We start from the raw sequence: 13,852 nt of genomic DNA, 5'->3' as shown, positions 1-13,852 counted from the left end.
GGGTGAATGAATGGTTAGTCAAAGGGCATCTCCCCGCCGGGCCCGCCCGAGGTTGGAAGGGAGGAGTCTCGGAGCCACTGTTCTCTTTTTTCGGGGCTGAAGAGCACTCGCCTCCGCGCATTTTAACCGTCCGGGCGTGTGGTGTCGTTTCTGCCTCTGCCCCCCGTGGTGTCGGGACGCGCAGACACGCGAGCTCAGGGCGCGGATCTCGACCCCTCCGTCCGCCCAGCCCGCGAGTCCGCCGTCGCACCCCCGCCAGAGGGAAGCAGAGCGGAAAGTGAAAAGTTGCGCCTCCCCCACGCCGCTGCGCCCCGTTTGTCGCTCCTTCCCAAAGCTGGGGCACCTGGGAGCGAGCAGGGGTGGCATGGCACCCCTGAACCCCACTTTCTGCTCCCCTGTTAGAACTGGGGCACCCCGGCGTGAGCAGGGGTGGCGCGGCATCCCCGTTAGGGGAGGGTTCCCTGGGTAAAGGGAGGAGGCACCGAGTGCGTGGGGCGGCGGAGACACGCCTGCCCCGCTCACATCTGCACTCCGCGGCCGGTGGCCTCCCTCGAGGGACACGGGAGCCAGGGCGCCCCGCGGGGACGGGTCGGGCGCGGGGCTCCGGCGCCCGGGCGCCCCCAGCGGGTCCCGGCGGCTCCCGGTGCGCCCAGGCTTCGGCGCGGGAGCGAGCGTGCGCGCCGGCGGGCGGAGAGCGGCGAGGCGGCCGGAGGTGGGAGGCTGCAGCGGAGGACGCGGCGGCGGCGCCTGGGCAGTGGCTGCAGCCCTGGCGGCGCGGAGCGCGGTGCGCAGCGGGCAGCGCTGCCAGTCCCGTCCGCCTATCTCCGGCCGCTCCGACACCCCCTCCTCCCGGCCCCCTATCTGGCGAGGAGGCCGACGACTACGCTTCGGGAGCAACTCCCTAAAAAAAGCCGCATTGGAGGAGCCTGGCCGCAGGACCCCTCCTCCCGGGCGCCCCCCACCCCACCCCTCGCCTCCCTCTCCCGCCTCCCCCGCCCCCCCTCCCGTCCCCCCTGCCTCTCCGCCCTCCCCGCCCCCCCCCCTGCTCCCGGGCGCCCGCCTCCCTCCTTCTCGGACTGTCTCCCGACTCGCCCGCTGAGAGCCCTTTCTGATCGCGAGCGGTGGTGGCGGAGCCGAGGCGGCGGCACGGGACCTGCAGTCGCCGGGATTCCCTCCAGGTGACGATGCTCTGGTTCTCCGCCGTCAGGGCTCTGGCTGAGCGTCCCCGCCGGCGCTCGCCCGGGATTACCTGCTGCGTCTTGCTGCTGCTCAATTGCTCGGGGGTCCCCATGTCTCTGGCTTCCTCCTTCTTGACAGGTAGGGGAGGGGGCTGGAGGGACCGGCCTCCAGGGCGCCGGCTGGGTACCTGGGAGAGGAGGCGCTGGCGCGCCCGGGGATGGGAGGGTTCGGAGCGAGCACCTAAGCGCCTGCCCCTCTCTGGCTGGTGGGGATGAAGCGAAGCCCGCGGGGTTAAGGGGTGGGAGGCAGTGAGTAGGTTAAGGGCGGAGAGGATGCTGACATCAATAGAGTGATAGAAATTCTTCCATCTGAATGGAAGAAACCCCTTGATTTGTTTTTAATATCCCCCTCAACCCTTATTTTGACCTACTCGCCCCGGTACAAGTAAGGAAAAGTGCGCACCGTCTTTCACACAACCTTCTTTCTGACCCTCTAAGGTTCCAGTATATCTCGTGTTAGGAGTGCTTTTTACAGCACCCGCTCTTCAGACCTTGAATTTAGAGAAACGACCCTATTTTAAAAGGGTAATAATAGCGGGATATAGTAATTACATGCTTCCCGGCAGGTGAGGGCCTCAACTGCTATTCTGAAGGACATACTTTACTGACACCTGGTGCAGAAAAGAAAATATTGAGTCAATTTCTAAGAGAAGAGGAAAGATGATGTGATTTCAAATCAAGACAATAAGAAGCAGATTCATAGAAAGGCCTTTTCATTGACGCGGTCCTGAATGTTGTTCAAATTTAAAATCTGCCCGAATGGCCAATTTGAATTTATTTGTCACATGGGGGTGTGTGTTCAGTTGAAATGCCTGCGTAAAGGAGGAGTATTATTAAAGATCCCATGAATTGTGCTTAATCCCTATGACTACAGTCCTTTAAAAAAACAAAAAAACCTGTTCAAATAAAACTATTTAGGATAGATTTTTTTTTTAAGAGGGGTGGAATTATATTTATTTCTGGTGAGTTTGATCATTTAAAACTCATTAGGAATTTCTGAAATTTGGGTAGTCATTTCAAAAAGCATTAATGTAAAAATTTTAAATTTTGTAATAATGCCAATAAGCTAAGTTTAAAATAATTTTTTTTCTCTTCATTTCAGGTTCTGTTGCAAAATGTGAAAATGAAGGTGAAGTCCTGCAGATCCCGTTTATCACAGACAACCCCTGTATAATGTGCGTCTGCTTGGTAAGTAGGGAGGGCAGGTCATGGGAAGCCAGCCAATTGCTCCCTCTGACCAGGGAACCCATTCAATGTAATTATATAACCAGATCTTAAACATGGTTTTTGGTCATTACAAAACTGCGCATAGCTGGAGAATGGAGTTCAGTTGAATTTCTGAGTTTTATGGACTTTGGCAATTTCTATGTCATCTGTCTGGGAATTCTCTTTGACCTCATCTTTACAGAAGTAACTTTAAGGATGGACTTTGTATGGCATTGTCTCGGTGACAATTGCCATCTGCACTGTCTGCTCCCAGGAATGGCCGTTGCCATCAAATTGCAGGCGCCATCAAACTTGCTGCCTTGATTCTGTCATCTGAGCTCAGTGTGAAAATGGCGAGATAACATGTAGGTATCTTACCAGTGATAAGGTGCGTGACAAGGGGAAAGAGAAGTGACAGTTACAAAAGGCAAACGTGAGGACAAGATGTAACCTGGGATTTCTTGGCCTGTTAGAGCCTAAACTCTCAAAAAACCGTCCTGATATTTTGGATTTGGAAACATGAGTCAGGAAGGACATTCGGTTCTTAATAGAGAATGACACTTGGCTGTCAGCTTCTTCGTTAACCCTGGCAGTGGCAGTAGATTTAAAAAAAAAAAAAGAATTTGTTTCAATTTATTTTAGCTTAATAGTTAATGATAAGAACTAGTAAGTAACCACATGGGGGAGATTAAGTTATAGGAATAAGAATCTCTGAGATGAAATGTAGACTCACAAAGAGCAGCGTTTTTGTCTAAGGGAGTGTTACCTGCCAATCACTCTTGGCAAGCCTGGATGAAAAGCTACACACCACAAAACCGTGTTGGAAATGCATGAAGGCGGCAGTGCGAAACTGCAAAGAGAGAGGTGAAGGTTTGTGATCAGATCAGCGTTCTGCAGGGAACTGGCGAAGGGGTTCTTCTCTGTGTAGGTGGGAGCCAAGCCATCTGGGTTTAAACCACCCAAACTTTTTCATGACGAGAGATGAGGTCAATGTTGCGAAATGATAAGTGGGTGAAGGTGCGTGCCTGGATCAAATGATGATCAGGTTCTGCTCACGAAGGGAACCAGCAGAATCAGAGGTGACCATGCCTTTCCCCGGCCGGGAAGAGAAACATTGCTGCCTTGATAGGAAAGGGCTCCGAGAGGCAGGCTCTTCAGATTTTGTGTTTGTGAGCTGCCCTTCATGATCTTTCACTAAATGACCTGTTGAAAAGAAGCTCTGCATTTGAATTTTGACGCAGTTATATATTTACAAATGCAGTGTGTGTGTGTGTGTGGGGGGGGGGGGGGGATATGACTTTCCTTTCATTTTCACTTATCTTGATATCGTGAGTGAATTATTTTATCTTAATCTCTTTATAGGAAATTACCCCGACGAACATGTAAATGTGCTAGGAGCGCCAAGCACATGTGAAAATATTGTTTTTCTCCTCCCCGATATTACTGTGCTTAAAGTGTAAATGGGCCGCTTGGGTTTTGCACAAGGTTCCCAAATTCCATTATGAAAAATTTCCCACAGAGCGTTCCCCTTCTTGGGACCACACCCTGGCGGGAAGAAGTTCTTTCTCTCAAAGTGCGGCCTTACTGATCATCCGATCAGGGCTACAATCCTGCCCTTTGAGAGTAAGGAGTGACTCAGAAGAGAGAAAAAAAAATGCATCTGCTGGTAATCCAGTGAAAATCATGTATATTTCAGAAAAGTATTGATTAAGCTTAGAAGGATAGCAGGTCTATGTATGTCTTGAAGTAACATTCAGAGGTATCTGCCTTGGTGGAGTCCTTTTGAAATGTGCTCAGGGGGAACTCTGGCGCCCCAACTCAAGTTATTCAGAAGATGTCTCGGAGCCTCTCCCTAGCAAAGGCTTAGTCACGTGCTCTGTGGCCCGTGCATGGGTTTGGGGTCCTGGACCCCAAGTTATCATAGTCATTATTGCTTCCTAAACATTTGTAATGACTTGATAAAATGGAGTAAGAATAGCCGGTTGGCGTGGCTCTGTGGTTGAGCATCGACCTATGAACCAGGAGGTCTTGGTTTGATTCCCAGTCAGGGCACATGCCCGGGTTTGCAGGCTCGATCTTCAGTGGGGGACATGCAGGAGGCAGCTGATCGATGATGCTCTCTCATTATTGATGTTTCTCTTTCTCTCTCCCTCTCCCTTCCTCTCTGACATCAATAAAAATATATTTCAAAAATATTGAGTAAGAATAGATGGATGACCAGATCTCTATTTGTATATGCTCTTGTAACTTTCCACTGCAGCCCATGGATGCCGGAGTGGTCCCCACTGCCATGAGGCTGCTTAGCATTTTGATACTTAGGGTTTTGATATATTTCACAGATGGATAATATTAGCGGTAGCAGCTAATATTTATGAGCCACTTTATTTGTGGCGCTTATCTACATCTGCATTATTTCACTGAATCCTCCGAAAAATCTGTCGAGAGCCTTTACCCCCATTTTACAGATGAGGAAACTGAGGTCAGCGGAGTTAAAGGCATATTTTAGCAAATATCGGAGCTGGAACTCATTGTTTTCCTCTGCCTCCAAGGCAGCAGTTCTCAACCTGTGGGTCGCGACCCCTTTAGAAGTCCAACGGCCCTTTCACAGGGGTCGCCTAAGACCATCCTGCGTATCAGATATTTACATTACGAATCATAACAGTAGCAACATTACAGTTATGAAGTAGCAACGAAAATAATTTTATGGTTGGGTCACAACATACAGGAACTGTATTTAAAGGGCCAGAAGGGTGAGAACCACTGTTCCAAGGCACATGCCTACTAGCAAGTGAAACAGGCTCTTTGCTGAGTGGACACGTGGAAAAGCGAGGAGAAAGTGGAAAGACCGTCCACTTACTTTACTACTTGGCGTTGCTTTGAGTTATTTTGTTTTTTTCTTTGGAGTCTCTCAGGAGCCCGCTTAGCTAACATTTGTTAATCAGATTAGATGAAAGGAAAGTCTCGTTAGGAGGTCGGCTGACCTGTGGGGAGTTCTGGTTGTGAGCTGGTTTTGTGTACGTATGTTAAGAGGGTATGTAATAGTCAAAACTGTACTTTGGATAAAGAAAATAGTCATATTTAGTTTGTGTTGGTCCAGCCTTTTGGCAGAAAGGCACCTAAGACTGAACATAAGCTCATATCTTATTTCATAACATGTATTAAAAAAAAAAAAAGCTAACCTCAACGTATGCTTAAAAAAGACGTAAAATGTTACAGTTGGGAGGAAATAGGTGGCACAAAGTCCTGCATATAATTACGCTTTAAAAGCTTGAAAAACCCCACAAAATCAACTTGGCCTGATTTAAACTTTTAAGCTCCGAAATGTTTCAGAGGCGGAATGAGCTCATTTCTGTGGGAATTCTGAGGATGACAGCGAGGGCAGTGGCCCCGGCGAGCAGAACCGGAGAAGAAGGTCTCGTTTAGCCTCGCCTGCATGGCCCCCAGCATCTTGCCAGAACCAGCCGGGGGCCAAGAATAATCTGTTTGTTAGCTGGTGATGGCTATCGCTGTAAAGCGTGTGGGACAAAAAGCTTGGGTGCCTCTGTTCCAGGGGGAAGGTGAGAAGTCGGGCCCCTGGCCTGAAATCTGGGGGAGCGGGAGGCAGTTTAGGTGAAAGCTGCAAAGTGTTCCATTGTTTAGTTAGGAAGCAAAGCAGGGCTGCTCACCGCCTTAGAAAATGGTCTTGTAAGAGGCGCAGAAAGGCGGGCCCAGACTCACTGCTGGTGTGTGTGAGTTTCTTTGCCCCATTCTTGCTAGAATTATTTTCCCATGATGTCTGGGGAAGCACATCAGTGCTGTCCCTGAGGCCCAGCCCACAGGAGCCAGCCGCATCCAGATCAGGAGTGTAAAGCAATTGTCTGGCTCTTTCGGGCGTCCCCAAAGCCACCCAGTGGCCCTGAGATGTGGGGTCCTCCGACTTCTCACCCCTTTTCCTAATGGGAGCAGAGAGGGCGTGGCCCAAGCCGGTGCCTTCGGCCCAGTCCTGGAAACCAGACACAGCTTCGGAGGCCGGGACTCCGAAAACCAGAAGTCAGCCAGAGAGCTTAGTTTGGCAGACATTTTGTTCAGCGAAAAACATTATTCCGAGGTTTAAATTCCCTCTTTTAAATCCAATGGTGCCATGCCGAAGTGGACCTTCTGCCCATGAAAAGCAACGTGAAATTTGGTGTCACACACCCCCCCCCCCCCCCCCCCCCCCCCGCCCCCCGCCTCCCTTGGAGCCCAGCAAGTGGTGAAAACAGAGGAGACTTTGTCTCCTGTCTTCCACTTCTTAATCACAGAAGTCTTCCATCACCGAACAAGTAGCTACCAGCATCTTGGGTTCTCTTGGGGGCCTTATCTCTATAAAATCCTCATGTATTTTTATTGTTCAAATTAACTGGCTAGAGAAAAGATATCTATTATCTGAACAAGTGTTAGGCACATGTTTGGGAATGAGAGAGATAACATTGCATCAGGATTCAATTCGTGTGAGTGTGCACGTGTGTGTGAGAGAGAGGGGGAAAGGAGTTGGGGTGCAGATAGGGAGAGAGGAAGAGAGAGAGAGAGAGAGAGAGAGCTAGAGAGATAAAGGAATCCAGATGTGTTCAGAAAGATACAGCACTTAATATATGCACATATACATAGGTTGCAGTAATTTTTCGAAAATTGCTTTGTGTCATTTTTAGACTTTGCATTCTCACTAAGGAAGTGATCAGGATTCCTCTCCTTCCTCCCTCCCTCCCTCCCTCCCTCCCTCCCTCCCTTCCTCCTTCCTTCCTTCCTTCCTTCCTTCCTTCCTTCCATAGAAAGTGTTGTGACCAATTGCCTTTCCATGGGACAAGGTATTCAATAGAACAGTTTCAGGGAAAGGTAATTAGTTTGTGGCATTGTGTTGGCCAATTCACCAACACCAGCTCTGAGGCCATTGTTTTTACCGATGCCTTATTGAGGCTCAGAGAGCAGAGCAAATGTCCTGTGGTCACACAGTTACTAAGAGACTGACTGGGATGTGAAGCCGGTGCCTTCCCCACTAAACCAGTTCGCTGCTTAAACATGTTGAAAAATACCTCCAGCGACTTCAGAGTGGTTTTGGCCTCCGCAGAGCTGACCTGGGCGCTCTCCGGGGGCTTTTAGAGCGGTCTGGTCTCGTAGTTCATATTGTGTCTGGAACTGGGAGGGCCCTTTCAAAGGAAGACACAGTCCAGGTAGCTTTTGGTGGGCATCATGTCATTTTCACCAAGGGCTTTGGCTCCGGCACCAGCTAGGCCTAGGTTCAAATTTTGGCTCTGTCACTTACTGGTGGTGAATTTGGGGAAGTCACCTCACCTTTCTAAGCCTCAGTTTCCTGGACAGTGGGGTGGATAGCAGTGCTGAGCTCACAGGCTGCCGTGAGGATTAAATGAGATGGAGCATCTAAGGCCCGGCATACAGTGTCTCTCACGATGACGTCCTTGCCTCAGTTCTCATTTCCTCACCTGGAACAGGCTGCAGAGCCTCATCAGAAAAGGGAAAAAGGGGAGCTGGTGGAGAGGAGACGGAGGGATGAGGATGCCAAGCCCACCCACCGTGAGGCATGACCGGGGCTAAGTCAGTAACAATTAGCGGGGTTTCTGTCTCTCCAGGCTTGGACGGGGCCGCGCCCCGCTGCTTCCTAATTGGTCCAGCGGTCTGTGGGCCCGGGGATAAGTTTTCCTCTTGTTCTCCATTAAGCACTGAAAAGAAACTTTCCATGGAAGAGGGGCCTCACCTTTCTGCGGAGTATTTACATCTCGGAGCCTGTGGGGTCACCTTCACTTGTACTTTTGTTGGCAGCGGGGTAGGGTTGGGACCCAGGAGCGCTGTAATTCTGGAAAAACTGCCGCGTGGTCTGGCATCGCGGGGATTTTCCTGGCCTGCCTGGTGGAAGGCCCTTCATCCAGACCCCGGTGGGTTTTGCTGCCTAACGCACGTGCTCCCCAGCCCGGCCCCACCCCATTGGAAACACCCTTTCATTTTGTTTGGCGACACCCGCTCTTTACAGCGCACATCAGCAATCAACTGCGTTCTGCGATTCGCCTGCAGGAAATTCTGTGAGACACTAACATGGTGTGGACCCGGTGCTGGGAAAAGCCAGGCCAGGCAACACCATGGCGAGTGAAGGTGATCAGTAACAATCTGCTGAATAAATACAGGGATCAGTTTTTCACACCCTCTTCCACGGGACTTCTGTCCAACCGCCTGCATATGGACTCCTTTGTGCCATAAAAGAATAGAAATAACACCACCTTTCGTGGCACCGGGGGGTCAAGTGTGCTTGTTGAACTTAGCCAAGTCCAGCCAATGAGCTGGGTGTGTATTTTAAGACCTCTTGATTTTCAGCTCTAATTCTATAAAACAGCACTCAAGGCACTCGGGATCGCAGGTTATAAACTCCATAATATTATTCTTTCTTCCTTCTCTCCACACTTGGTTCTCCCGTTCCATTTCATGTTATTATTCTTAGCCTGCGTTGTGTTGGAAGCATTGTGCCGCGTGGGCACCTTGGGGAGGCCAAGACCAACAGGACGGATTCTTGCTCGTAGCCGAATGGGGGAGACAGACACAGGCATAATACGTCTTACAGGAGCGACTCAGCTGCAGGCGCTCAGGGACTTGTAGATGCATTCTGACTGGGTCACCCAGGGCCTGGAGGGCGGGGGACGGGGGTCCTGACAAGGCCCCTTTGGGGGAAAGGCACAGAGAAGTACATGTGTGAGACCCATAGGAATGGCGGAGTGCCCTGCACCCAAAGCTCTGATGGAGCCCGAGTCAAAAGCTTGGTGGGCGCCAGTGAGGGGAGAATCGTGAGTGCTGTAACAAAGACATTAGTTCCGCTCATTAATTGGGGGAGCCACTTAATATGTTGTGCAGTCATATGATCTAATAAGATGTGTTTTATGCCTGGCTGGGATGGCTCAGTGGTTGAGCATCAACCTATGAACCAGGAGGTCATGGTTTGATTCCCGGTCTGGGCACATGCCTGGGTTGCAGGCTCCATCCTCAGTGGGGGGCATGCAGGAGGCAGCTGATCAATGATTCTCTCTCCCTCTCTGAAATCAATAAAAAAATTTTTTTTTAAAAAGTTGTGTTTTATGTGAGCTCCTCTGGGTGCTTTTATGGGGGGGTGTTCAGAGTGTGCAGGGGCTGGAGCTGGGTTAGGGCGTCCAGGAGTGAGCAGTGGTCAGGTGGAGCAGATGGGCAGCAGGAATGGGAAGCAGGCTTTGGGGTAAACCATTGGGGCTCACCCTTCTGAATGTCTTTGAGCACCTTTTAGTTCTAGAATATTTGGATCAAAAGGCTCTAAACCAGCTGTGGGCAAACTACGGCCCGCGGGCCGGATCCGGCCCGTTTGAAATGAATAAAACTAAAAAAAAAAAAGACCGTACTCTTTTATGTAATGATGTTCACTTTGAATTTATATTAGTTCACACAAACACTCCATCCATGCTTTTGTTCCGGCCCTCCGGTCCAGTTTAAGAACCCATTGTGGCCCTCGAGTCAAAAAGTTTGCCCACCCCTGCTTTAAACCATGCCCAGCAAGACACGGCAGTTAGCCTGCAGCAGCCACCACAGTGGAGCCAGGAGTCTCTGGAGCAGGACGCTGCTACCTGGTTGGTTTACTTCCCAGAGCTCACTCTAAAAATTCTATTTCGGGTGCCAGCTCTCACTTCTTACTCACAGTGACAACCTGCTGTACACGACCCCTTTGGCCAATTATGTATTACCATGATTGCATTCTCAGTGTTAGCCCGATTTTATGCAGTAATTGGAATTGGGTGGCTCACTATAGAAAGGGGTACCAGTATGCTAGGACCCCTACGCTTGCACAGGAGTGTTGGAGCCCAGGTTGATAGCACTTGGCGATAAAATAGATAGTAGAGGTGAGAGAGGGGGCGATTGAAGGGAATTTTGAGACTCACCAATGTTTTTTTTTCCCCTCCATACTTTAAAAATTATTTTTACTGCTTTCAGAGAGGAAGGGAGAGGGGGAGAGAGAGAGAAACATCAATGATGAGAGAGAATCATTGCTTGGCTGCCTCCCGCAGACCCCACACTGGGGATTGAGCCTGCAACCCGGGCATGTGCCCTGACCAGGAATTGAACTGTGACCTCGTGGTTCATAGGTCGATAATCAACCACTGAGCCACACTGGCCAGGCATTTAGCCAATGTTATAGCCAATGTAGGAAGAGAAGAGACCAGGATGTGGGTGGGTGGCGATAGATTTAGACTTGATGAGTTGGACTGCGTAGACCTTCCAAGTAGAAAGCCAAGGAAATGTGGATCTTGGTCTCAGTAGAGAAACCAGGACTAGAAAACACCAGTTTGTTAACTGTCTGCAATGAAATAAACTTCAAGACTTTGGGGATAAATGACTTGTCTTGGGAAGGGGTCTAAACTGAGATGTCAAGAAATGAGCTTAAGCTGAAACCGGTTTGGCTCAGTGGATAGAAAGTCGGCCTGCGGACTGAAAGGTCCCAGGTTCGATTCCGGTCAAGGGCATGTACCTGGGTTGCGGGCACATCCCCAGTCGGAGATGTGCATGAGGCAGCTGGTCGATGTTTCTCTCTCATAGATGTTTCTGGCTCTCTATCTCTCTCCCTTCCTCTATGTAAAAAATCAATAAAATATATGAAAAAAAAAAAGAAATGAGCTTAATATAGTAATGAGAAGGGTTATATTTAAGAGCATAGAAAAGGGGGAAACCCATGGAAGAGGTTGAAAAGTGGTTATGGAAGAAAGAGGAGAACCACATAGAAGATGTTTGAAGAAGAGACAGTCCAGTAGTATTAATGATTGCAGAGTTAGACCGAAGATTCTGGAAGAATATGAAAGAAGGACTTCTCACCGTCTCGGATGATTCGGAACAGGCAGTAATGGTGCCCACCTCCCTCGTACCTGCTGCACATTTGCCCATGAATTGAGTTGTTGGTAGATGGAATTTGACAGAAATCCAAAACTTAAGGCTGCTGTAGGGATTTTGAAAATTGAGTGCAAAAATCACAGATTTTCCAAACCTGGATTTGAAAAGACCTTAGAAAAAGGGACTAAATACCACATGAAAATTTTAAAGGTACCAAAACAGAACTAATTTCATGGATAAAACTAATATACTTTTGCAAATGTCTTCGGAATGTTTCTGTCGTTAAGTGCAAAGTGGACAAGGCCACACTGAGGCATCCTTTTTTATTATGAAAAAAAGCAACAATATAAAAGAGGCTAATATAAAAACTCACCATTGTAAACTTTCAAGTTTGCTCTATTAAACTGTTAATGGTGCTTTTAAAATATTATGATATAATTTGATCTTCAAGAAAAATATTTCCCCTTTCCACTGAATTTTTAATGCCCGTTTTATTATTGAAGTACAGCAATGGCGTGCCGTCTGAAATTATGGATTCACATCTCATCTGGGCTGCCTGGTAGCTGTGCACCACCAAGCAGGTGCCTTCCTCTCTCTCAGACTTAGTTGTGAGGGCCGGGCAGGCCACAGTGGGGTGTGTGCCCTTCAGCTTCATCTCTGAGGAGGAATAACATTGCAGACCATGGCTGTTGGCAGTCGCAGTGGACAGAAGGGCTGTATATGGGTTGAATCTGCTGATGTCTGCGAAAGCCCTTTGTAAGCAGTGTAAGTGGCATTATTAAGAACAAGAACTTAAATAGAAGAAAATGAACGATAGGCCATAAACCAGTTTTTAGTACATCATTTCAATATATATTTTTTAGATTTTGGGTGAGTTGCCTAATATTCTTGTATCTCGACATCTTTATTTTCATCATAGGGCTTTTGTCAGATTTGTAAGTCAAAACAGGTAAAAAATTCTTAAATCAGGGTCTGGCACATGGTGGGCACCTCAGAAATGACAGCTGCCGCCACCACCTAAATGCCGTGCAATTACTGTCTAGAGCAGTGGTTCTCAACCTTCCTAATGCTGCGACCCTTTAATACAGTTCCTCATGTGGTGGTGACCCCCAACCATAAAATTATTTTCGTTGCTACTTCATAACTGTAGTTTTGCTACTGTTACGAATCGTCATGTAAATATCTGATATGCAGGATGTATTTTCATTGTTACAAATTGAACATAATTAAAGCATAGTGATTAATCACAAAAACAATATGTAATTATATATGTGTTTTCCGATGGTCTTAGGCGACCCCTGTGAAAGGGTCGTTCGACCCCCAAAGGGGTCGCGACCCACAGGTTGAAAACCGCTGGTCTAGAAGGTAATTCTTTTTTTTTTAAAATATATTTTATTGATTTTTTACAGAGAGGAAGGGAGAGAGACAGAGAGTTAGAAACATCGATGGGAGAGAAACATCAATCAGCTGCCTCCTGCACATCTCCCACTGGGGATGTGCCCGCAACCCAGGTACATGCCCTTGACCGGAATCGAACCTGGGACCCCTCAGTCCGCAGGCCGACGTTCTATCCACTGAGCCAAACCGGTTTCGGCAAAGGTACTTCTAAGAAGTGATGTAATGCACTGTTCTTACTATAGTTTATTGTCAACTCTATGAACATGTGTTTACTTGGAATTTCTGTTCGCATCGATAATGGAACTGCAGTGAGGTGGCAGCTAGCCTTTCTGGGAAACCCTGGCCGTACCTGGGGCTTAGCAAGATGGGTCGCTCCTCCATTTTTATTTAAAAACTGGCGCATCTGCTTGGCTGGTGTCCACCTGCGGACAGCTAGTCACAGGGTTGCATTTCTTTTTAAATATGTTTTTGTTTCTTGATTTTAGAGAGAGGAAGAGAGAGAGAAACATCCATTAGCTGCCTCCTGCACACCCACTACTAGTGACCAAACCCGAAACCTGGGCATGTGCCCTGACCGGGAATTGAACCTGTGACCGTTTGGTGCACAGGACGACGCCCAACCAATTGAGCCACGCCAGCCAGGGCCACAGTGTTGCTTTTGCAGTGAGGGCCAGCTGTCGTCCTCTGGCACTGATTCAGGAAGTGACAGGTGGGCGGCAAAGATGTAAAACTAATTCCTGAGTGGGCCCACCGAGCCCGGTACCGTGAGTCCTCCCCACTTTGGAGTATGCCGAGTCCCGCTATGGGACTGACCAGGTCACTCGCGTGTCCCCGCCATGTGGTCCTCACAGCGTGGCTCCTGATGGCTGATGGGACCGGATTTGGACCTGTGGACCTGTCGGATGCACACCGCTTTGTGTGTTGGTGATCAGAGGACCCGGCAGCTCCTCTGAGAGTCTGTGTCGTCTTCTCTCCATCTGTGGCGTGGTTACTTGGGTGAATTCCTGCCTAAAAAGAGGAGGCCCTCAAGTCTATGAACCTCGTCCCGTCCTGTCTGTGAGCCCCATAGCTGCGGCGAGAGGTCCGCAACCTTGGACTTGAGTGGGAGTCGGGCCGGAGTTTCCTGTTTATAGTTTGCGTTGTTAACA

At 49.0% G+C, this 13,852-nt stretch overlaps 1 protein-coding gene across 2 annotated transcripts in view; it reads left to right on the top strand.

The window, feature by feature from the left end:
- The first annotated feature begins 1,048 nt into the window (after positions 1-1,048).
- BMPER (BMP binding endothelial regulator) overlaps positions 1,049-13,852 on the top strand; it is a 206,359-nt gene continuing 193,555 nt past the window's right edge. The window contains exons 1-2 of one of the 2 annotated variants that reach the window (XM_036327350.1): positions 1,049-1,178; positions 2,341-2,426. In XM_036327350.1, coding sequence (XP_036183243.1) covers positions 2,412-2,426 — 15 coding nt within the window. In that variant the 5' untranslated portion in view covers positions 1,049-1,178; positions 2,341-2,411. Of the gene's footprint in view, positions 1,318-2,340; positions 2,427-13,852 lie in introns of both variants that reach the window. The other variant, XM_036327349.1, reaches the window with a different exon arrangement.

Source organism: Myotis myotis, unplaced genomic scaffold (assembly GCF_014108235.1).
Source record: "Myotis myotis isolate mMyoMyo1 unplaced genomic scaffold, mMyoMyo1.p scaffold_m19_p_11, whole genome shotgun sequence".
NCBI classification, from domain to species: Eukaryota; Metazoa; Chordata; class Mammalia; order Chiroptera; family Vespertilionidae; genus Myotis; species Myotis myotis.
Note: the sequence above shows the minus strand (reverse complement) of the source record. Positions and strands in the feature narration are given on the sequence as shown.